Genomic DNA, 25,505 nt, shown 5'->3' with positions numbered 1-25,505 from the left:
TAGATTCGGTAAGAATTAGTCTCATGGATTTCCCTGCGGGACGCAGGTCAATTCTAGGACAGCTGCGGCGGGTAGAGATCAAGAAAACGCCAATGTAACGACCTTTCTGGTTCCCACATCTCATCTTCATTACCTGGGCTCACCTGGATGAGGTCATACACCTTTGGCCAGGCCACTGAAAGACTAGACACGGTGGAGCCCGGGAAGGGAAGAAGCGCACGGTGTTTCAGACTTTCTTCTTTTCTTTTTTTCTTTTTTTGGCACTTGCTAGTCGTCCGTGTTTATCGCTAACAGGATGAAGTCTCAAGAACGGAGAAGCCTGCCTGGCTTTGGAGGAAGTGGCCAAGTAGGGAGTCTGTTAAGGTGGCATTAGGGAGTGTTTTTTGGAAACCACTGTGGCAATAAAACGTTTTTTGAGAAGTCTGCTTGGAGCTTTCATGCGCGTGAGGGGCGCTCAGTAGTACTTCGGCCGCAGTGCCATCAAATGGTGTCCTTCCAGCTCCAAGATGAGAAAGGGATTATGAGAGAAAGAGCAAAGGGAGGGAGAGAGAAAGAGAGGTGGGAAGGAAGCAAAGGCAAGGAAAGAAGGAGGGAGGAAGGCAGGAAAAGAGGAAAGGGAGGCAGGGAGGGAGGGAGAAAAAGACGGAAAAGTTTCCTCTAGTAGATAGATAGATTTTTTTTTTTTTTTTTTTGGAAAAACATCCAAACTCATGGCAATCAGCGTAGGCGAGCAAACTTTCTGACATCCTCCCTTTGGCGGTGGACACCACGCCTTCCCTCACTGGAGAAAGAACGGCTCGGGTTTCCAGAAGGAGCAGCACCGTGGGGGACACCACGCGGCTCCGGGAGCTGGCGCACACCCTCGCGGCCGCGCGAGGCCGGTCGCGGCCCCGCGGGGCGGGCGGGTGGGGGTGCGCGGCCCGCCGCCACCGGGGGAGGGGCCGGAGGGTGGCGCGGCGCCCGCGCTTTTCCCGGCCAGCCGGCCCCGGGCGGCCGAAACGGCGGGGCGGGCATGGCAGAGACGCGGCCGGGGCCGGAGCGGGGGCTGCAGCTCAGCGCGCTGCCGGACCAGTCCCCGCTGTTGCAACCCGCCCTGGAAGAGCTGCGGCGCCAGGCCCGGGCGGCCGGCGCTCCGCCGACCCCGCTGCCCCTCACCGATTCCTTCCTGCTGCGGTTCCTGCGCGCCCGGGACTTCGACCTCGACCTGGCCTGGCGGGTAAGCGTGCCTCCCGGCTGCGTTCCCCTCCGCGGGCAGGGCTGGGGGCCCGCCGCGGCTCGGCCCAGACCCCCGCGAAAGCTCGAGTCGCCTGCAGAACCGTGGCGGGAAGGCGCCCCAGACGCGCACCGGGCGGCGGGCGCGGTGGCTGCAGGTGCTCTGAGAAATCCCGCGCGGGTCCTGCCAGTTTCTCAGGGTCGTGGAAACGGAAAACCTAGAAATAGCTGGAGCGCTCTGGGGTGATGGCCCGTTTGACCTCCAACCACTGGAGCTCTGCTCTACATGAGTCTCCCGAACCCATGAGGTTCGGGGCGAATGCCTTTCCTCTCCCTGGCGCAAAGCCGGTGATAGAAACCAAAGTAACAGCTGAGAAGGAGGAAGCCTGGATTCATCACATCTTAGCAGATCACTGCACGTGTGGCCGGGAGTATGGAGTTGCCAGTAAAACTGAAGGTCTGAGGCCAAATTCTAGCAAAAGAGTGCCATTCCTGATAATACTTTGTCAGGACGGTAAAGCCGTCCCGTATATTTTGAGTGGAAAGGTATGGGACGAGCTGGCTCTTCTGTGTTTCCAGGTTTGCTACAGATGGTTGAGAGAAGGGGTGGTGCGAAGACAGGAATCGAAAAGAGAGATGTAACCTTGAGTCTGTCACTTTGGGCTCAGCATCCTTTCCTGTTAAATAATGGTGAGAAAGCCTAGCCCACTGATTTCGAGAATTGAACGTTAGCCAATCTGGCACAGAGCCTGACCTAAGAGTAAGCACCCAGCGATTGAACCTGATCTCGCCCTTTTGCCAACTGGCTTGCTCAATGTCGTGTTGCGAGGTGGGCCGCAGGGGACGTATTATAGTACAGAATCGTAAACATGTCTCGGTATGAGTTTTTTGTCGTTGTTGTTAACTAATTTTTAACCGAAAAAGTAAAGAGCATGGCGGATTTAAAAAATCCGTAAGTAGCAAGGAGTGCAAAGTAAGTTTCTAAAAGTAACTTTCTAAAGGAACAAACTTCCCCACCCAAAACCTTCATTTCATTGGTCGGTTACCCAGAAGCAGTTACTGTTACATGTTTCTCTTTCTGGGTATAGTCTGAGCTCACGCGGCATAGGTATGTGTTTTACGTTTGGCCTTTATTTTATTTTATTTGTTTACATAATTTCTCATAGAGATCAGCCTATTTCAGCATGTGTGCATACATTTTATTCTTTCGGGGAGCTGTGTGCAATTCCATTGTATGAATTAATTATATTAACATTTATTAACAGTCCCCTGTTACTGGACATAGGAGTTGTCATCAGCCAGCAGCAATGCCATCATGCATGCTGTTCATTCCTTCAACGATTATTTTTTGAACTGAAATTAGCCTGGCGGTGTACAAAATGCAGTAGATAAGAGACACGGGGTTTCTTCCATCACCAAGTGGATTTTGTAGTATGTCTTTATACATTTGTCTTTGTGCAAAAACAGGAATATATCCTTATAAGGTAAGTTCAGCCTGTACAGTTGCTGAAGAGGTGCGTGTTCAATGTTGATGAATGCAACAACTGTCCTTCAAAGTGTTTGCACTAACTTTATCACTTTTATGCTACAGAATGACTTTTTCTTCCTATTATCACCCACCCTGTACTATCAAACATTATGATCTGTGTCAACCTGCTTGGTGAAAAATTGGTTCTCATTGTAATATGCATTTTTTAAATTATAAGTGAGGTTAATCATGTTTCGTATACTTAAAATTTTTAAATTATTTTCCAGTTAACTGCCTGTTTTTACCATTTGTTAATTCTCTTCCATTTTGTTCACATAAAATATACGTATAATTTTTTATTCATAAAATATCTTTATGTTTAAAGAAAATAAGCCTTTCTCCTAATTTGTTGTCTTTTGACATTGCTTGTACTATTTTTTTTTTCTCGGCAGAGTTTAAACATTTCTATGTAATCAAATATATCAGATTGTTCTTTGATTGCTTCTGGGTCTCATAAGCTCTTCTCCTCTCCAAAATTTTCTATAGTAATTTATGACTTCTCTTTTTAATGTTGGAGTTGCTAATCTACTGAGATTTATTTTGATGTCAGGAATGAAATAAGAACCTGACTTTAATTTTGTTTTGTCAGATGTCTACCCAGGTATTCCAACATCATGAGCAATAAACTAAATTCAGCAACTACTAAATACAAACACAACCTTAGGTCCTATGAAGAGTACAGTTCAAATGAGGCATAAACATATAAATGTGTAGAGGTAACTAATAATAAAAAAGTGAATGATTTACCGATTTCATTTTAGCTGCTTTTTAGAAGTAATGTCTAGGGGCGCCTGGGTGGCTCAGTCCATTAAGCGTCTGACTTTGGCTCAGGTCATGATCTCACAGTGTGAGTTCGAGCCCCGCGTCGGGCTCTGTGCTGACACCTCAGAGCCTGGAGCCTGCTTTGGATTCTGTGTCTCCCTCTCTCTCTGCCCCTCCCCCGCTCACGCTCAGTCTCTGTCTCTCAAAAAATGAATAAACCTTAAAAAATAATAAATAAATAAAAGTAATGTCTAAACAAAAGAAGAAATAAAATTTACCCCCAGCCTCTGCTATATATATTATTTCCTGTATTCTTTATTTTCCTGAATTGTTTTCATTGCACCATATCCTTGAGGAATTGGCCGGCAAGACTGTCTAAATCCATTGGATAGGGATCAAGTGTCTGTGAACGTTTTGCCTCACTTTTCTGCCAACTGAAAAGGAAAGGGAAAGGCTTAGAGTGTGAAACTATTTTTTTTCATTTTCCACCATAAAAGCAGCTAATTCAACTCAAAGTCCCTTATTTATAATATAAAAATCCCAAAGTTTTAGCATATGAAGAAAGCTTGATAAGCCCCTCAGTTACATTGAAACTTCTCATTATTCTAGTTTTTATGTTTCAAGTTATAATGAATTAATGAGGTTTTTATGATTCTAATAGCTTATGGAGTACCAGGTATTTTGGTATATAGTGTTTGTGCGGATTATGTCATTATTCACTTATTTTGGAAGAAACTGAGATGCAGAGAGTAACTAGTCCGAAGTCATTTATTAAGTGGTAGAGCAGGGATCTGAACTTGGCTTGATGTTTGCAGAGCCTATGCTCTCAAGCACACTACACTTGACCCTTCTGTTTAAAACAATGAACTTAAAACAGCCAACTGTTAACCTTTGCCTGTCCCACATATTCTTGTGAATTCCTGTCTTTTACAAGTGACTAGTTCAGTTCCTTATATTTTTGCTCCGTGTGGCAAGTTTTTTTTATCTTTTAAATATTTTTATGGTTTTCCCAAAGTCTTTGCAGCTTTCAAAATCCATTGACTCTCCCTGCTAATTTCCCTTTCAATGTAGCTTCTTTTGTAAATGTAGCTTCTTTGGTGTTTTCTTCTCCAAAAAATTGGGTAACAGTAGTTACCTCTCAGGATGGTTGTGAGAAGGAATTGAAATGATGCCATTGAACCCTATAAAAGCTGCACATAGTCCTTATTTTGTTTGAAAGTACGTGAAAAATGTAAGAAGAAACATACTCGATTACAACGCATAGTTAAAATAAACCATAGCTTTTATTTATTTAATGATTCCTAATTGTGGTACAAAAGAGTTGCCTTCCAGTAATGAATATTGACCTGCTTCCAGTTTTCTGTTGTTGTGGACTTTTGATGATTTGTTTGAGAATTGCTCAGTAGCAGTTTACGTCATTTATATAACTTATTTATATGTCAGCCGGGGTTTTGAATGGATTTATCAATGGAAAAGTAATCATCAAAGATCCGAGTTTAGATATTTCAATTTGCAAAAGCTAAATGTCCAAGCATAAGAGTGATTTGCACATCTTTACAAAAGCCAGTTTCTCAGGTTTGTGAATTCAGCTGGCTTACTCATGCATTCATTTATTCTTTCATTCAACACGTGTACCTATCTCCCTGGTGCCCAGCACTCTGCAGAGATCAATCAGCCGAAGACCCTGTCTCCGTTACCTAACAGATCCCTTTTAATGAGCCTACAACTTCTATGGCTCCATGGTAAATTCAGATCATTCTTTTTATATAGGTGCTGATATGCTGCATCTAGCGTTTTCCTTGAATCAGTATTAAAAGGACTATTTGTATATCTGAGGGACCATCGAAGTAATGAGCATTGTAACATGCTTTTAACCTTTGTTCTGATGCCCTCTCAGACAGGAGGAGGAAGAGAAACTCATAAGTAGAATGAATATATCAGAATCTACAATGTACCTTTTGTTCTTTCTGCTTTTGGTAGCTGCTATTTAGGTCACCAATTATTTCGTTGTTGGCAGATTTATGGACTTTTTTCGTTCTTACCTCTCAGTTTCATTTAACTTGTAGCAACTCTCTTTTTTTAAAACAATTCGGAAAAGTTTATCAAATGAAGAAATGAGAGGGAGAAAAACAGAAATAGAGAAAGTTGGAAAGACAATATCCGTGCGAGAGAGAAAGGAGAGAGGGGCAGCTGGCACACATAACTTCTCCCTCCCTTCTGTGCATCACGGTATCGCTTCTCCTGTATACAGTCCAACCAGCTTTTCTCGTTCTTCAGCCTTTTCCAGTCACTTACATTGCCCGAGGGTTGGAATTCCCCCTTCTGCTTGGTTTTTGAATTTGTATTTGTAGTTTCTCATCCAGAGCATAACAACTTTGTGATCACACCTGTCATGTTTATTCCAATGACAATGGGATCCGCCCCTTCCTTTCATCTGAACCTCAGTTCCCCACTGCTAGCAGACCTCTTCAAACGCAAAACAAACATGTTGGCATTTTACAAAAATTGAGAACACGGAAAATCGTGACGAGGAAAATTTTAAAATCACAAATTTTACATGCATAATTTGATTTTAGGATTCTCCACAAGACACTGGCAATATCTGTTTTACTTGTAAGTGCAGAGTAACCATTACTGGTGGTTCTTTTAAAACAGGATTCCTTCACACTTTGCCATCCAGGCATACTGTTCCACCCTGAACGCAAATCTCAATTAAAACATTGATTTTGGGGGCACCTGGGAAGCTCAGTCCATTAAAGATCCGACTTTGGCTCAGGTCATAATCTCACGGCTCGGCTTGTGAGTTCGAGCCCTGCGTCTGACTCTGATGACAGCTCAGAGCCTGGAGCCTGCTTTGGATTCTGGGTCTCCCTCTCTGTCTGCCCCTTCCCTGCTTGTGCTGTGTCTCTCTCTCAAAAATAAACATTAAAAAAATTTTAAACATTGATTTTTGTTGTTTTTCTATTAGTAGAAAGAATAGTAGTGGTATAGAGATGTTCCTTTGTATCTTTGATTTAGCCCATGTTTTTGAAGGAAAAGAAAATGAAACCAAAAAATCCTAGTTACCTTTAATATAAACCTGCACTAAGATACTTGGATGAGCAATATAAATCCAAATAACTCCCAATTATCACAACAGCAGTGGTAACTACCACTCATTATGCCCGTGTATGATTTAACCCTACCGGGCAGATATAGAGAAAACAAGACTCAAGGGAGTTAAATATTTACCCAAGATCACACAGGTAACGAATGGTAGAGTTAAGATTTTTCTGAAGCAGCAGCCTGGGAATTTAACTTTTCACTACAAAACATGGCTTGTATGATGCAGCCATTATTGACAGGTCAGCTCCAGGGAGCACAAGCATTTTACTCTGTTCGTTGTTGTAACTCAAGCCTCTACACAGTGTGTGGAATATTGTAGATGCTCCCAAAATATTTGTGGAGCGAATTTGTTTGGTTTCTCTTCTTCCTTGTTTCAGAAAGGACTAAACGTGGATGTTTCAGTTATCTATCGCTGAGTAACAAATCACCCCCAAATTTAGTAGCTCAAACCACAACTGTTTATTTGTCTGTGATTCTCTAATTTGGGCAGGGCTGCGTGGGGCTCATCTCCGCTCCACATTGCATCAGATGGGAACTTGGCTGAGATCAGACTGAGAATGGCTCTGGTTGTCCAGTGTCTCTCTCCACCTAGACTTACCATTTGGCAATCTTAGTCTTTTTTTTTTTTAATTTTTAATGTTTATTTATTTTTGAGAGGGACAGAGACAGAGTGTGAGCATGGGAGGGGCAGAGAGAGAGGGAGACACAGAATCTGAAGCAGGCTCCAGGCTCTGAGCCGTCAGCACAGAGCCCAACTCAGGGCTCAAACTCATTAGCCAAGCCGTGAGATTGTGACCTGAGCTGAAGTCAGATCTTTAATGGACTGAGCCACCCAGGCTCCCCTTAGTAATCTTAATCTTATGTGATATCTTGATCCCAAAAAGCAAACACAGAAAGTCCCAGACTTCCTAAACTAGCACAGTGTCACTTCTGCCAGAGCAAGATGTAAGACCAGCCCAGATTCAGGGAGGAGGAGGAGGAGGAATCAAATGGATCCCACCTTTGATGGGATGCATGGCGCATGTGTACCAGGAGGGGTGGGTATTTGCAGCTGGTTTTGGAGACTACCGGCCATAGGAGACAAATGAAAATTACTCAACTCTGAATTTGTGGTGAAGTCTTATCACCTGAGATCCTTGATGAAGAGAACTTTAATTTTTACAGCTAAAAAAAAAAAAAAATACGCCAGATTACAATCCTGACATAATGGATGGAAGGGGCCACACATAATGCCAAGGCTTTGCTACCATTTTTACGAAGTGCTTACCAGGTATGTTATCTGTAGACAATTTTTATTTTATTTTTCAGTTACTGAAAAACTATTATAAGTGGAGGGCAGAATGTCCAGAAATAAGTGCCGATCTACGCCCTAGAAGTATCCTTGGCCTTCTGAAGGCCGGTTACCTTGGAGTTCTGAGAGCCAGAGATCCCACTGGCAGCAAAGTTCTTATTTACAGAATCGGTAAGTCACACGTAGTACTTTTTTTCTTTTTCTTTTTTTTCTTGACTGCCCTATTGAAAGCTTTAATGAGTCCATATTTAAGAATTCAGCTTTTGGGGCGCCTGGGTGGCGCAGTCGGTTAAGCGTCCGACTTCAGCCAGGTCACGATCTCGCGGTCCGTGGGTTCGAGCCCCGCGTCGGGCTCTGGGCTGATGGCTCGGAGCCTGGAGCCTGTTTCCGATTCTGTGTCTCCCTCTCTCTCTGCCCCTCCCCCGTTCATGCTCTGTCTCTCTCTGTCCCCAAAAAAATAAATAAACGTTGAAAAAAAAAAATTAAAAAAAAAAAAAAGAATTCAGCTTTTTAGGTTTTCACTTAGGTTTAATTAAGATTTTAATGTCCCTCAAACATAATAAAACTGGCAATTGTGAGAAAATTAAAAACCAATGAAAATCTTACTTCCATTCTTCCACACAGTCAACTGTATAAAATAAGAGAGAAAGAAAACAGAGTAGAGAAATAAGGAAAAAAGGTGAAAACATCAAGGTAAAGGCTTTAAAAAGTACTCAGTAGGAAATCCAAATAAGAATTCTGAACTGTAATAATGCCACATGAGAGCATGGATTTTGTCTGTTCAGTGTGTCCCAAACACTGAAACCAGGGCCTAATACTTAAATACTTCTGGAGTGAGTGAATGGCTAGTGGGTTAACCCCCCAGGGCTGGGGAGGCAGGGGCCCACTCTCTGGGATGAGAAAGGAGCATTCCCGGGGAAGTTGGAAGACAGTGTATTCCACATGGCCCTCTTGTCACATCTTCCCCCTTTTCACATCAGGCCTTCCTGGTATTTTCTGTAGGTTGGTGACTGCCCCTTCCTTTGACCTTTGTGTGGCTAAAAATGGTGCGTAACAGAGGACTCACATGGCCCCCGGCATCCTCCCTTGGCCCAGTGGGAAGGACAAAGATAACGAATATTTCATGAGGAGGATCTCATGAATTATAATCTTACAAAAACTTTTGCATCTGAAAATATTCTAGGGAACTTTAAAATATCTACAGATTTGCTTTTTCTGCCTGATTATAGGTAACTCAACTGTTACCTGTAACTCCACTGTTTATGATCTTGCAAGAAGACACTGCATTCAATTCTTTAGGGTATCAGAAGATGGGGTAGAAGGATTCCGGTTTTCACTCCAGCTTACGTATTGAGTACACTTGGGTCAATCGTGAAGCTGTTGTCTATAAAGCAGACATCACAATGTCTGTCCTGTCTTCTTGTCGCCCCGCCAGTGTTCTAGGAAGATGAAGGACGTTCCCCAAGTTATTTAGGGGTAGCGTTGCCAGAGTTAAGATAGTATCCTTGTTTTGTATAGCAAGTAAACATACATTTTATGAAAATATGGTGTGTCCAGTTCGCATTTGAATTTCAGATAAACAGCAAATAAGTTTTTAGTATGCATGGGGCACACACTTACGTTAAAAATTACATCCTGATCATCTGAATTCCAGTTTTCACAGGGAGTCTTATATTTTATCTGCAATGCTAGTTGGAGGTACCAGGAATATAAAGCTGAAACCTGCAGGGGATTCTTTCTGCAAGTGTCCTGACTGTACTGCCTGGCTGGAGTTTGTTTTTTGGTTTTTGGTTTTTGTATTTTTTTTTGTTTTTTGGGTTTGTTCATAAATTACCTGGGGGCAAGTTAAGAAGTACAAATGACACCTTGAAAGTAAAAAGCAAATGTAGTACTTTGATCATAAGTACCTTAACACTGGGGGCACCTGGCTGGCTCAGTCAGTGGAGCCAGTGACTCTTGGTCTCGGGGTTGTAAGTTTGAGCCCCACACTGGGTGCAGAGATTACTTAAAAATAAAATCTTTAGGGGCGTCTGGGTGGCTCAGTCAGTTGAGTCCTGATTTTGCACTCACGGCTTAGAACCTGCTTGGGATTCTTTCTCTCCCTCTCTCTCTCTCTCTCTCTGCCCCTCCCCTGCTCAAACACACACACTCTCTCTTTCTCTTGCTCTCAAAATAAATAAACTTAAAAAATTAAAAATAAAGCCTTTATAAATACATACATACATATATACCTTAACAGTGAATCAATAGTCTTCTATTGCTTAGGGAGGGTTTCTTGTAGTACATTAATAGTTAAGTATACTGTTTAACTAAAAGAGATTTTAAAGTCAAGAAAACATGTAGGTCAGTGATGGTCAGGGCAGCAAGGCATGTAGCAAATTTCCTGTGTGTTATGTAGAATAAGATGTTATTCTAGGGTGAAAAGGAGAATCAGGAGAGGTTTAGGAGTAAAATGAAAGGATAGAATAAAGAGTTATGAATTTCCTCAACTTAACTGAATTAATGGGAGGAACTAAAGGAAATCTGTGGTAGAGGGTTTGGGACATTAGCATCACCCCCTTTGCCTAGGTATCATGTCTGCAGTAAATGCAGTAACAAAATGTACAGAGCCTTTTTGCCATCCTGTCAGGGCAATACAAGGTGAAACTCAGTTTTTGCCATTATTAGCTCACAAGCCAGAGCATATCATTTTATGCTTTTGGGACCCACTACTATACCCCAGCAGCAAAAATACAATTAGCAGTGACCGTTAACTTTGACCGTGGCGTAGTTCTTAGGAATACAAGTTCTACAGCACGTTGACCAGGTTGGAACTCCAGCTCTGCTACTTTCTAGCTACATGGGAAGTCGTACCTGTAATCCCATTTTCTCATCTGTCAAACGGGCATAGTAAAAACCCATCTCACAGGGTTGCTGTGAGCGTTAAATCTCATAATATATACGAAATATAATTAGAACGTTACCTGACATATAAGAAGCACTCGATAAATGTTAGATAGATGCTGAAAAAGGAATTAGAAATCTAAGGCATGTTTTTCTTTTGCCTCAAAGAAGCTTCGAGCCTAGACCAGTGCTATCCAGTGGAATTTTCTATAATGATGAAATTGTTCTGCAATAGCCACTAGCCACATGTGACTATTGAGCACTTGAATGTGGCTTTTGCAACTAAGAAACTGAGGTTTTAATTTTACCCAATGGTAATTAATTTAGGTTTAAATAGCCACACGTGGCTAATGGCTACCATATTGGACAGCACAGGTCTAGACAACTATGTTGGTGAGCTCAGAAATTTAGGTCAGCTACTATTTTCTTAACTGCAGACTTTCAATCATTCTGCTCCTAGTTTTCACCATGGTAGCTTTCTGCCAATGTCTGAAGTAGTATATTATATTTGAGCTGGGTTATCCATGAATTGATTATTCAAATTCTTACCAGGCAGCTGAGGCTCTTAAAAAGCAAGGGGCAATCCTATTGTGCCTACCTGGGAATGCTTCTGATGGTCTCTTCTCCATATATCTTTGAATTTTTCTTTGCTAGTAGACACTTCCCATCAATATTTAAATCTGTTAAGGGTCAGCCATCCAAAACAAAGCGAAAACTCCTCCTCAATCCCACCAGACCCTCCAGCCTCCGCTCCAGCTATCTCCCCACTCCTCATTCTCGGCCAAACATCTTAAATTAGTGATGTTCACCATCTGTATTTTCTCAGTTTTTCACAATTGCTCTCAAGCCACCCTGCCCTAATTTCACTCCCACCTCTGTGCTGAAATGACCTTAACAAATCATCAGTGGCCTTCTTTTCACCAAATCTAATGGACATGTTCGGTTCTGTTTGACTTGATCTCTCAACACAGCAAACCACTTCCTCTTACTGGAGATATCCTCTTTCCCTGGCTTTTCTGATGCCACATTCTCCTGATGTTTTCCTGGCTTACCTCCTTCTTAGTCTCCTTTGCTGGCACCACCTATTCTATGACCCTTTAAATTCTGAAATTCCTTAGGGTATTGGCCTCAACCTCCTGTTCTGATGCTACTTCCTGCATAGACCTAAGACAATCCCTATTGTGCTGTCTCACCCCCATATCTCCTGTCCCCAGGGACCCATACAACCAGCTCCTTGTTCCATCTGTATCCAGTTAGATGTCTCTCAGTCACCATTTTTACATGTCCAAAAGTATGTATGATCTTTTCCTCCCCAAACATTTCTCTTCCACTGTTTTCTATCTCAGTAAATGGTACCACCATTCTACCCAGCTGTCCAAGCCAGAAACTGGTGCTTTGAAACTTTGCCATTACTTACTCATGAATCTCCCCCCCCCCCCCTTTTTAATTTGTTTTGTTAGACACTCCATGGAACCTTCAATATGAAGACTTACATCTTTTTCCGCGTTGGAACATTTTTCTCTACTGTTACTCCCCTTTCCTCTATTCCCCATTCTCTGCATTATTACCTTCCAGAACTCTAATTAGTTGGATGTTGAAACTTCTGCTAGCTGCCTGTCGCCAACTGCATGAGTCTTTTGATACATACATATCAATTCTTGGCTCTTTTCAGAGAATTCCTCAGCTTGGTATTCCAAACCATTATCCACTCGTTGGCTTTGTCTTTTCTGCCATTTGTCCCTTCAGCTGAGATTTGCTTGAATTGCCATCTTTTTATTTCCAAGATCTCAGCTGATTCTTTCAGATAATATTTTGTCCTGGGGCGCCTGGGTGGCTCAATCAGCTAAGCATCTGACTCTTGGTGTTGGCTCAGGTCACAACCTCACGGTTTCTGGGTTTGAGCCACACATCTGGCTCTGCACTGACAGTGCAGAGCCTGCTTGGGATTCTCTCTCTCTCCTTCTCTCTCTGCATCTTCCTTGCTTGTGCTCTCTCTCTCTCTCAAAATAAATAAATAAACTTAAGTAACAACATGTTCTTATAATAGCCTGCATTATTCTTTTCTTCCCCTCACAAACTATTTTGCTTCTTTTTAATGTCTCTTGCTTTATTAACTGTTTTCTTGCGTTTTAGTGCCTTTATCTATTGAGTGTGACTCCCTTCTTCCTTGAATGTGTATATTTTTAAAAATTCTTATAATACTGAATGACTGCGTATCTTCTTTTAAGATCACCTGTTTACCTGTCTGTTACTGCCATTTCTCCTTGCCCTGGCCTGCCCAGGGATGGTAGGGGAGGGGAGAAGACTAGAATGTCAGTTAGTCTTCTAGTTGTTTCCCCTGGGTGTGGGCAGCTACTGGAGTGCTTCCCTGTCTCTTTTCCAAAGCCCACACTTACTGTTCTGGCCTGTTCGGACATGACGGCTATGTGCTGTTGCTACTGAGGGGTGTCTGAGACATCAGCCTGCCAATCTGCTGTTCACACATTTCCCTTAGCAACCTCTTTGGTTACTACAGGGCCCTAGTTACTCCTTACAAGGCTTTATCACCCAAAAGCTTGTCTCATTTCCAATACCTCTGAGCTTGGAGCACACCTGGGGGCATTCTCATCTTCAGCCACAGCTGTCTCCTGCATGTGGTGGGCGTAGTTTCATCTGGCAGTCAAATCTAGCCTGCATGCATTCTCTTTTCCCCCATGCTTTTAAAATCTGTTCTTTGCTAGGGATCTGAGGGTGGAGGGAGAAGCAGGAACATGTTTTTAGATCTATTTGATCTATTATTCAATCCATGATCATTGTACATGTTTTTATTTCTACTGATCTTTTAAGTCTTGAAAGAATTGGTTTCCCTTTGTAAATCTTCCTGAGTTTTTACACTATGCTGAGATATACTATTTAAAAATTTTCTTTTTTAGCACAATGGGACCCAAAAGTTTTCACAGCTTATGATGTTTTCCGTGTAAGTCTAATCACATCCGAGCTTATTGTAGAGGAGGTAGAAACCCAACGGAATGGTATCAAAGCTGTCTTTGATCTAGAAGGCTGGCAGTTTTCTCACGCTTTTCAAATTACCCCATCGGTAGCCAAGAAGATTGCTGCTGTTCTTACAGTAAGTGTATATTTTAACTCTTTGGGATAAATTTGTAAGGGATGGTGCATTTATCAGAAAATTAAATAAAAATTTTTAAATGATACACATAACTCAATGACGCTAAGAGGAAGTAAAGGGTGATTAATTCATGAAACAAAGAACGTTGCAAGAAACCAAAAATACGTTCAAAATTAGTAACCACAGAATTTATACATTTAAACAACAATGTGGTAATTTTCTCTTTTTGTTATTAAATTTTTCTTCCTAAATTAAAAGATTGACTCAAAACAATATTTATAGCAAAGGTACAATAGAATGTAACATTCTTGGTAGGTATAAATTGATGCAGTTCTTTCAGAAATTAAAAGATTTTTAAGATGGCCATCATCTAATACTACTTTCGGGGGCCTAGCCAAGGAATAATCTTAAATACGGTAAAGACTTTGTATATACTATGTGCCAGGTACTTTGTTAAGAGTCTCAAGTGCATTACCATTTAATGGCCAAACGAGCCTATGGCTATTATTTTCCCATTTTACAGATTAATTAACTGTATCGGAGAGGTCACAATGCCCAAGCACACACATTATGTCAGTAGAGAAGCAAGAATTCCAGGTCAGGTCATCTGAATGTAAGAGTTGTGCTTATTGCCTTATGTAAATGAAGACAGTTGCTTTGACATCAATTTTTATAGACGAAAATTAGAAACAGCTTATCAGTGCAGTAACAGGAAAATGGTTACTTAAATTATGGTACATCCATTTAATAGATTATTGCAATGATATTAAAACTCATGATGTGTAAAAAAATCGTATTGTGTCAATAAAACAAAACAGGGTGCAAATTATTTAGAGACCATATTGGCAATTATGTTTAAAATAAATTTATTCACAGAAAGAATCTGGAAGGAAAAGCTCCAAATTGATAACACATCTCTAAAAGCTATGCATAGGAAAAAAATCTTTTTTTATGACAGAAACTTGGGGAGACAAATCAGTACATTAACAACACATTTTGGGTAGGAAAACTATTGATGAAGTGTTTTTTATTTATCCTTAACTTTCCAAATAAACCTGTGTTACTTTGATGTGAAAGACTTAACCTGGGTTAAAGGTTTAAAAGTGTGTGTTTATTCTTTCAACTTCTATGAAGTTTTAATTATTTTCTCAAAATAAAAATTAGGAGAAGATGGTTAACTATAAATATCCAAATGACTGATTGGTTCCTTGAAAGAACACGTATATGTGATTAGGGAAGATATTTTCTGTGTCTTACTTACAAAAGATGTAGATGGGTCTTAACATACTTTGTCTAAGCTGTAAGGTGAAATCTTTTTTAGAGATTTTCCTTACTCTAGCGACTGTGAACTGGAAAGGAGGCTATTGTATTGATACAATACATAATTCTGAAAATAAAATCCCACTTTAGGTCCTGCATGCACTAGGTATAGCAAGTGTTCAAAGAATGGACTGCTCGATAGGAATATATGTTAATTTATGCTTTGTTATTAACATTTTTTTATTTTCAAAAGGATTCCTTTCCATTAAAAGTTCGTGGTATCCATTTGATAAATGAGCCAATAATTTTTCATGCTGTCTTTTCCATGATTAAACCATTCCTGACTGAAAAAATTAAGGAACGGGTGAGTAAAAAACATATTCAAGTCACTATTCTTCTGTAGCAGACATTCCAATCCTTTTTTTATTTAAGGATTGCATTATTATCTCCCCTCCCCTCCTCACAATTAACCCAGTGTTGTAAGTATTTGTCTAACAAACCAACTGCTTTTATAAATTAAAATTCCTTTTTAATTTTGAAAAACCAAGTTAGTGAGTTTGGAGAAACTGGGCCTCTCGTTCATTGCTAGTGGCAGTGCAAAACGGCATATTCCCTCTAGAGGGCAGTGTGGTCATAGTTACCAAAATCACAGTCCTTGCACTTCTGGGATTTTCTCCCACAGATCTACCAACACATTAACAAAATCACATGTACGAGAGGATTCACTGCAACAAAAGATTGGAAACCACCAAGTGTTCATCATCGGGGAACTGGTTATATAAACAGACACATCAACTCAATAGAATATGATATAATTTGCAGAATGTATTGTAAAGTGAAATAAGCAAACGAAGGATAGCTTTTATAGTATGCTACCTTCTGTATAAAAAGGGGAGAAATCAGAATCTCTGGTTACAGCTGCATTAAAAGGATATACAAGAAAGCAACCTAAATGGTTACCTAAATGGTAGCAGAGGCGGATGAGGTGTGAGTAGGGACCAGGGCATCTCACTGTGTATCTTTTATCTTGTTTTGATTTCTAGCCATATGAATGTGTTATCTGTGCAAATAAAAAATAAATGTATTTAAATTAGACATGCATGACTGAAAATCACAGTACCCAAGGTATGTGACTTGATGTCATGTTAGTTAAAGCAAAACGATTTGATTGTTTTTGTTTTTGTCTTCTTTTTTGACCTATCCTGTGGAGGCTTATCTGAGGTGACTATCTAATGTCTTTTAGGAGTTTTTCAAGTATCAAAAATAAAATTTGAGTTCCCAAGAATGGCAACCACTCTTCTACATTAATCTGTAAAGGATAATTTGTAGAGGTTATTCAGTAGTAATTTCTATCTGTCTTCAAGAAGAGCCACACCTATGAAGATGGCCACTTTTCATTCTAGTATTTTTAGAAAAGTCAGTTTTGGGGTGTTCATTATTGTCTCTCTTCAGTGTAGCTTCATAATGGCTGACCACCTTCTGTTTAACTCTAATATGTCTAAAAATAAGTATTTCTATTTTGGGGTATATTCTGGACAAATAAAAGCAAAAATAACAATACACTCAACCTAACAAATAGGAGAATATGAGCAAAAAAGAAAGAAAAATAAAAAATTGAGAAGGAGGTGAAGCATTTCGGTGAAAGTTAATTGACATGAAATGGACTTGCCACAATTAGAGAAGTGGGGACCCAGTCCAGCCCTTCTCCTCCCATTCAACCTTTTGCCAATACCCTATGAATGTTCTTATTTGGCCCTTCCTGAGGAGATAGGAGATTTTCTTTTCAATGAGCTGATGATATTTTAAACATTTCAGAAGAAGCCAAGAATTGGGGCTCTGAGGTTCCTGAGGAACTTGTTTTGTTCTTCTAATGCACAGATGAACATTTTACCCTAGCAGATGGAAAAAGGGTACTTATTTGTTTCTAGCAACATGTGCTAAAGGTTCTAAGTCTTTATTTTAACTTCATGGCATTATATGATCAATTTTTATAGTTTAAAGTACTTTATAGTTTAAGGTTCTCCACCATAATTGTCTCTTAATTCTTTAATAGCCAATTTAATAGCCATTAATTGTACCACATAAATTACTCCCCACATACATAGCTGTGTGTGCAGATATATGCTTTTATTTCATATGAACTAATACCAAGTAGCACATTTTTTTATCATCTATAGAAGAGTCTCAGGATGTTAGATGTTTTGAATCACATGTACATTAGGGAACAGAATGTATAAAATAATTTTATTTAGAGTTTAAAAAAATCTATTTTTTAAAGTTTATTTACTCAAGGGGTGGGGGGATGGAGGGGCAAAGAGAGAGGAAGAGAGAGAATCCCAAGCAGGCTCTCTGTTGACAGCATGGATTTCACGAATGGTGAGATCATGACCTGGGCCGAAATCAAGAGTCACATGCTTAACCGACTGAGCCACCCAGGTGCCCCTAAAAATCTATTTTTGAAAGAGGATAGAAGATCTTTTTATAAATCTTATATAGTTATCAGAATACAAACATGTATAAAAAACAGTAAGATGATTAGACTCATAAGCAACACAATACAAACTTAAGTAAAATTCTTACATAAGTAGAGAAATAAAGGGCATAGTGTCTATTCATGCTCTCCTATCTTGAAAGTCATTAGAGTGCCTTATTTTATGGTATTGATTTTACATTAGAAATGCATCTAGTAAACTGAGAGGCTGGGGCATATCTTCTCAAACATTTTGGCTATTTCAGATTCATATGCATGGGAACAATTACAAACAAAGCTTACTTCAGCATTTCCCAGACATTCTTCCTCTGGAATATGGTGGTACAGAATTCTCCATGGAGGACATTTGTCAGGAGTGGACAAATTTTATAATGAAGTCTGAAAATTATCTCAGCAGCATTTCACAGATCAATCAATGAGAAGAAGTTATTTAATGTGAATATTAAATATACATGAGTGAGATCCTACCCGGTTACATGAATGAAAGAAAAATAATCTTTTTAAACTAGTTAATGCTTGTCTGATTGATCTTCTAAAATGTAAAACTCTTCTGACATGAGCAACATAGGGATTTGGAAAACTGCTTTTTAAATGCATTTTATCTTTCAGGTAGTTAAATGTTAGTACTTCTTGAAAGCATAGAAGAGATTCCTGGTTTTTGTACTTGAAGTTATCTCTTAAAGTAGCTATTCATGTTCACCTTTGTATATTTCTGAAAAGTTTCCTTTTAACCAAGTTATTTGACTACATTGGTTTAGGAATAAGTGTACTACAAATAGTCCATGAAAAAGAAGTGTTAGTACAAATCATCTGATGATAAAAATCTATCAACGTCCATCATGGGTGGGTGTCAGATTAGATTATAATTCAGATTAAAATCTGAATACAGTTTTACAGAGTTATTTCTATGGGCCAGCAAGACAGTTTATCTCAGGGAGGTTCTATTTCAGCATAATTTGCACAATAGAAAATTTTGATTGAAGAGTCTAGATACCATAAACTATTGTATGTAGCATCTAGAGGTCTCTGAAATTACTCATGTTGACAAAATTGATAATCAAAAATAATTTAGGAAATATTTTAGGTATAACTGATGGCTTCTTAATACTATTTCTGCATTTTCAAACAAATCAAGAACGTAATTTTGACTTCTGTTTTTAGTTATCTTATCAAGACTACACAGAGACTTAGAAATGGAATAATACTTAGTAGTCATACATGGACTCTATTTTTAATTGAACAATAACACAACTACACAAAGGAAAGGAAATGTTTACATTTTAAAAATCACTGTCAGTTACACCTGGAACTTTTCAGATTATGTATGAAATAATTTAACTTTTAATATATATCAGAATATTCTAGACAAATTCTATAATTCATATTTACTTTAAAAAATCCGTAGTTAAAATGTGCTGTTTATATTATAGCTTATGTCATAGAATATTTCATTTATTAAGAAAGATACAATGTCAATATAGCTTTCAATTTATGACACAGTGTTTCATAATTTTTAAATTTTATTTTAAGTTTGAAAAGAAAAAAACAGGGCAAATTTGTTACACATTTGTTCAACTTTAATCATGCAATAGTATCTTTGTGAAAGGATATATGAAGGGTATTTTTCTTTATAAGAAAATTATTCTAATCAGGTGAGCTGATAATTTTAATTCTCTGTACATATGTCTATGAAAAAATTGAGAGCAACTGTGAATGTTCATTAGAGAACAAATTTTGATTTAGCATTGGGAAGCTAACTTTACATTATAATTTTTATTAAAAAATTAGATTGTGCCTGTTTTCTAAAAAAAAATCATAAAGACTTCCTTACAAAATTATATAATTCACAAAATTGTATGATTAAAAATAACAGCAGAATAAAATCATTGAAAAACAATAAACAATAACAACAACAAAAAGCTCTGGTTTACCCAACTTTTATTTTTCTGTAAAGGAGGTTTATATCCGAGTTCCACTTCATTTACATTTGGATACTTAAAACACTTACTCATGACTCTGTGAAGGAATGATTACTTTAGCACGTGAATAAAGGATAGTATTTAAAAATGTTGTTTAAATGTGATTCACTGGTGATGTTATTAACAGTAAATAGAATTAAAATATGTCAGTCAGTAGAAGTGCATTTCATGATGGTACTGTGACATATTTTTTTAAATGCAGCAATTCACTGAAGAACATGAAAAGAACAAGGTGAAATGAGCAGGCAATTTTACAAGGTGGCAGGATAAATAACTATCAACTTGTCTATATTACTAAGTTACTGTATATTACTTTACTGTAATTGCACCAGAAGTGCCTTTTACAAGGTTAACTCTAACATGTGCTCATTATGTTACTGAGCTACACAATAATTTGTGTTAATATTGTTCAAAAATAATAAAGATCTTTTACATAAGCTATAGCTGTTTCTTTCTCATTTTTAAATATAAATATTAGGCATTCATTTTCAAAAATTGCTTTTCCTTACAGGTAAGCTTAGGAAAAACTTACCAAATCTGGTTGTCCAGTACCCAAAGGCTAGTTTTCCTTTGTCAGTTTTCATTGCAGGCTGGTTTTCCCGGCTGCTTAGCTCAGCATCATCTTTCTCTAATGCCTTTGGCTGTGCTTAAAGGGACCGCAAGCCAATTTCATGAAACTAAGCCATGCAGACTTAAAGAAGTTAAAACTTCTAAGTGAAAAAACAGTGTGCTACTTAATCAGATAATTCAATTTTGAAACCAAATCTGCTGTTAGCCTGGATCATGACTTTATTTGTCAAACTATATATTTTTCTTACGGAAATAACACTGAAGTCATAGAGCACATATTCTCTTTGCCACTCACCTGAATGAAGCCTAGAGCTCACGGAACAGGTCAAACGTACAGACCAGCCCAAAACTCAGCACACTAGTAGCATGATGTTGTCTGAAACCCTCCTTACTGGCCTTACATGTTTGTTGAATTTTGCCACTCACAGAGGCTGTGGAGGAAGTAGGAGTTACAAAGGAAGAACTAGAAATGATGGTAATAAAATTAGGATTGGCAGCCGTACGTCTCCACTAATTTTCTGGTTAGCAAGCACACACCATCCTCCTCCTGCCCCCACACCCAGTATTCACTTGACCACTCCCTTCTCTATCCGAGTTGACCACATTCATCCATTAACTATCTACTTTTGGTAACACTGTACACGGACTTAGTATTATAGTGAACAGAAAACTTAACTAGATGCTACCTAGAAGAGAGAAAATATATCTCCAAAATAGGTGAAGTGCAGTATAGTGTAAGCGTTATTAGAAGGGTTCCAAGAGAATGCTTTGGCAGGAAGGATCATTTCTAGTGGGGTAACTGAGGACGTGTTCTTAGATGAGGTACAATTTGAAGCTTTAAGAATTGACTGCCCGAGAGAACAATGAAAACTGAAGACAGGAAAGATATTCCAAGAAAAGAAATAGCATGAGCAAAGACTTAGAGATGAGAAAGAATAGGCCATATCTGAGAAACAGTAAATAGTCCTGTTTTGGAGGGAGGGGATGGGAACAGGAGAGTGAGCCTGTCTGGGCTGACAGCTCAGAGCCTGGAGCCTGCTTCCGATTCTGTCTCCGTGTTCCTCCCCCGTTTGTGCTCTGTTTCTCTCTCTCTCAAAATAAATAAACATTTAAAAAATTATATAAAAAATGAAAGATGCACGTGACACAAAATATGGGAGGCCTTGAACACCCACTGAAAGGCACTCAAATGTATGGATTACTTACTTTGTGCCAGACAAAACATGAGATTCAATTCAATCTTTGCTGGAAAAAAAAAATGGCCCATTTTTACAGAAGAGAAGTGAACTCTAAAAGTGTCTGTCCCTGGCTCAGGATCACAGAGCTAGTAAACGCCAGCATCAGACCGAACTTGGCTGGCCTTGCTGTGAAGTCCACACCCTCCACGGCACCACCATGCTCCTCACAGACCCAGTTCCACCCAGACTCTACCAATCCTACTTGGAAATGTCTGGCCCTGACCCACTTCTAAGGTTAATCACCTCTCATCAGACCTGCTGTAATAGCCCACATTTGACTACCAGTTTCTCATTATTCCTGACCTGACGTTCCCCTTCCGCTGTTGCCAGAGTTACGTTCTGCAAGATTTTATTACCTGAACTTTGAGACAGCAGCGCTGGGTGTATGGGAAACTGCTAATTGGCACCCGAGGCCTCTTACAACCAGTCCCAACCTGTTCTTCCATTCTTGCTCTGAACCCCACCTATACTGTAGGCACACATCCTTTTCACCACTTTGAAACTCTCACCCTCTCCACACAGGACATCTCAGTATCAATAGCAAGGGAGGTGGGGAGGGAGGGAGGGAGGTAAAATGTGCGTGTTCTGTACTTTGAACCTTCACTCTTATTGCGTCCTCTGCTCCGTGCTCTTTCCCACTTTCTCTGTGTGCTCAATCTGCAAGGTCCTGCTCACCTGTCATATCTGTGAAACCTCTCACCCTCTCGAGAATTCTTTGTTCCTGCTTGTGGATCCTCTGCGTGGGTGTCTAAAATTTATAGCTACCTGCCTGTCTCCCTGCTCGACAGTGCTCTTAAATGCAGTCTTCTTCTTCTTTTTTTTTTAAGAATTTTTTTTAATGTTTTATTCATTTTTAAGACAGAGAGAGACAGAGCATGAGCAGGGGAGGGGCAGAGAGAGAGCGAGACACAGAATCCGAAGCAAGCTCCAGGCTCTGAGCTGGCAGCATAGAGCCTGACACGGGGCTTGAACTCACAAACCGTGAGATCATGACCTGAGCCGAAGTCGGACGCTTAACCGACTGAGTCACCCAGGTGCCCCTAAATGCAGTCTTCTTTACCTTTGCCTAATAGTATCTAAGCAGCATCTAGCAGATGGCCAATACGCACAGGATGCAGACCTTACCGAGGGATATTTCTCGGTGCAAGGCTGGGCGACAGCCCTCAGGGGAACAATCACAGGTGGATGAAGGTCTGCCTTGTGCTATATGGGATACTGTTTACTGGGAAGCTGGGCTGTCCATAGGAGCCTCCTTACAGATTTTCAGACTTGACCTCCTCTCTCTACTTTTTATCTCTCTCTCATCCTAAATGTTAGCTGTGTTACAATAAGGTCCTACCCTGTTGACCTTTATTTCTGCCTCAAACTTCAATTCGTTTCTATGTTTTAAGTATCTTAAGTGATTGGCTTTAATTTTTTAGCTGATTTTAAACTTCACTTCCTTTACTTCTACACCCACAGACATACAAACTACAGGCTGGCCCCAGTGCAGTTGTTCCGGAGACTCATTAACCGCGTTGAATAAATAGGCTCCACCCCTGTGGCAGTTTGGCTGTCATCGGGAGCTCCCTCTCCAGTCCAACAGAGCTGTTGTGGCAGGTCACCCACAGCGGAGCTTTCTGTGCACCACGCCCCTCTTCTCAGAACACCCTGCAACTGGGGTGAGGTGAAGGTCTGGGATGGGGAATGGCCAGGCACAGCCCCACACTCTACTCTGTCTTCCTTCCCTGCTGCTCAGTCTCATCCACCCATGACTCAGGCGAGCCTCTTTTGAGGAAGTTCAGTCCCTCCTCTGAGCCTCATTACCTTCTCTGCTTAATGATGGTTGTCAATGCCCAATATTTACTCCAAGCTCTTGCCCACAAGGGACATAACATCTCTAAACATAAAACAATGAGTGGCTCTCAAGTACTAGCACATGATATCCTCCCTGAAGTAAAGGCTTTATTCCTAAAAAAATCAACATCGTTATCAGTTTCCCTCTCCGCAAGACCAAAAGACAACTCTGAGGGTTTCTAAGAATAGTTAACTGTCACCAGAACTGACTCCCTGACTTTTCTGCCGTAGCCTCTTCCTTATACATCATGACTAAAGCGATGTCTCTGACCCCCTTAACTGGGCTCCATGCCTGCATCTCAAAACCTCAAATCCTCTCCATGCTCTTCTCTCACTCTTGGAGTCCCCAATTACTCATACCTCTTCCCTTTTGTATACATGAAAGGGGTAGATACACTTCAGGGGTCCTAAGCCAAAACACACTATCCTCCTTAAAACCACAACTGCTCCAAAATTACAAAGAATACAACCTTGGGTTCACATTTCACAACTAAAAAAAAAAAAAAAAAAAAGCTGTACTTCAAACAGAAATCCACCTTAACAGGAAACCTTGAAATGAAGGTCTTTTGAGAGGCCCCAGAAGCAGATGATGGTGTAGGTGGCAGAATATGCCACTTTTGCACAAGGATTATTTGGACCTGAAGGCAAGTGAGAAGAAGCAGGTAGAAGAAAAGCTCCCTACCTTTCCCCTATTTACCTAAAAGCAGGACATAAATTTGCAGGAAGGACAAAAATTAATCATTGGAGACAACTATAGACTCTTATCAGTCCCAAGGAATCTACATAATACATTTTATTAGCCCATATCTTCCACTAATTCTCCATCTATTTCATTTGCCTTCCCACAATTTTCCACCCCTAGAAACTTGAAGTCCTTTTGCTTTGCCTTGTCACTTCTCCAAAAAATTATTGTTCCTTTGCTAAGATGCTATAAAGCCCAAGTTCTAAACAATGCTTTGAGTTACTCTTCACTGAGTTTTCTCCCACACGATGTACACTCCATAAATTGTCTTTCTCTTGTAAATCTATCTTTTGTCAGTCTAATTTTATAAGGCCCCAGTCAGGGAACTAGCAGAAGAGAAGGGAAAAAAAGAAATTTTCCTTCCTTATAATGACATGAAGTAGACTGCTTTCTCAAGAACAATTATATTACACCATAAAGTGGTCAGCTTCCAACCAACATGCCGGAACATCATCTACAGGTGTTATATTCAATCCTCTCCGTATTTCCCCTTCGTATCCTTTCTGTTATCCTCCTCCTATTTTTCTGTTACTCATTACTATCAAAACTTCCTTGAACCATGTCTTTTTCTTTTTTTTGCCCATCCTACTATTCCTTCTTCCCTATTCCTTATTTAACTTACATTCAGGATCCCCAAAACCTGGGGATGGTTTTTGCTAAACTGATTACTCAACTTTAACATCTTTCTTAAAATTTTTGCCTTTGTTCACCCTTTCCTTCATTTTTCCTTAAATTCTTCTTCCCACCCTAAAACCACCATCAACAGCTTAGCTGTTGTCCCCACACAATGTGAGGACATTCTTCCCATGTTTTATATTAGTTAAACAAATAACCAAATCCAATCTGGACTACTTTTAGAAAACTCGTATTTATTTCTCTGACAACTTCACAGACAAGAATTTTCTAGGTTCCAGTTTCCGTCTACACAGTTGACCTTTGAACAACATGGGCCCACTTATATGCAGATTTTTTTACAGTACAGAGCTATAAATGTATTTTCTGTACCTTGCAATTTTCTTTTTTTAAGTATTTGTTTTGAGAGAGAGACATTGCATGCATGAGCAGGGGAGGGGCAGAGAGAGGGGAGAGAGAGAAAATCCCAAGCAGGCTCCACTGTGTCAGCACAAATCCTGGCATGTGGCTTGTTCTATGAACGGTGAGATCATGACCTGAGCCAACATCAAGAATCAGACGCTTAACCCACAGAGCCACCCTGGCGCTCCTCTACCTTACAATTTTCTTAACAACATTTCCTTTTCTCTAGCTTACTTTATTATAAATACGCTGTCTATAATACATATAACATACAAAATAAGTATTAATCAATTGTTTATGTTATTGGTAAGACTTCTGGTCAACAGTAGGCTATTAGTAACTAAGTTTTTGGGAGGGTCAAAATTACATGTGGATTGTCAACTGTGCAGGGGGTTGGCACCCCATTCTCCTGTGTTGTTCAAGAGTCAATTGTACATCTTTTACTCTGCCAACTCTAATGACAGTAC

General features: G+C 39.9%; 1 protein-coding gene across 1 annotated transcript; it reads left to right on the top strand.

Moving 5' to 3' along the window:
* The first annotated feature begins 1,012 nt into the window (after nucleotides 1-1,012).
* Nucleotides 1,013-18,399, top strand: TTPA (alpha tocopherol transfer protein). The gene is made up of 5 exons (XM_047073980.1): nucleotides 1,013-1,216; nucleotides 7,916-8,069; nucleotides 13,694-13,887; nucleotides 15,401-15,511; nucleotides 17,884-18,399. Exons 1-5 carry the CDS (start codon nucleotides 1,013-1,015, stop codon nucleotides 18,055-18,057), a joined length of 837 nt encoding a protein of 278 aa, XP_046929936.1. The 3' UTR covers nucleotides 18,058-18,399.
* The last annotated feature ends 7,106 nt before the right edge of the window (nucleotides 18,400-25,505 follow it).

This window comes from Lynx rufus, unplaced genomic scaffold (assembly GCF_022079265.1).
Source record: "Lynx rufus isolate CCGP_SWC_20201006 ecotype Redwood Valley unplaced genomic scaffold, mLynRuf1.p SCAF_12, whole genome shotgun sequence".
Lineage (NCBI taxonomy): Eukaryota > Metazoa > Chordata > Mammalia > Carnivora > Felidae > Lynx > Lynx rufus.
This window is presented reverse-complemented; position numbering and strand designations above follow the sequence as displayed.

Excerpts from the sequence above, each read along its gene's own strand:
- TTPA (XM_047073980.1), top strand. The coding sequence starts at position 1,013 with ATGGCAGAGACGCGGCCGGGGCCGGAGCGGGGGCTGCAGCTCAGCGCG. Across the intron at positions 8,070-13,693 it reads AGTTCTTATTTACAGAATCG|CACAATGGGACCCAAAAGTT; the intron begins GTAAGTCACACG and ends TTTCTTTTTTAG. Across the intron at positions 13,888-15,400 it reads AGATTGCTGCTGTTCTTACA|GATTCCTTTCCATTAAAAGT; the intron begins GTAAGTGTATAT and ends TATTTTCAAAAG.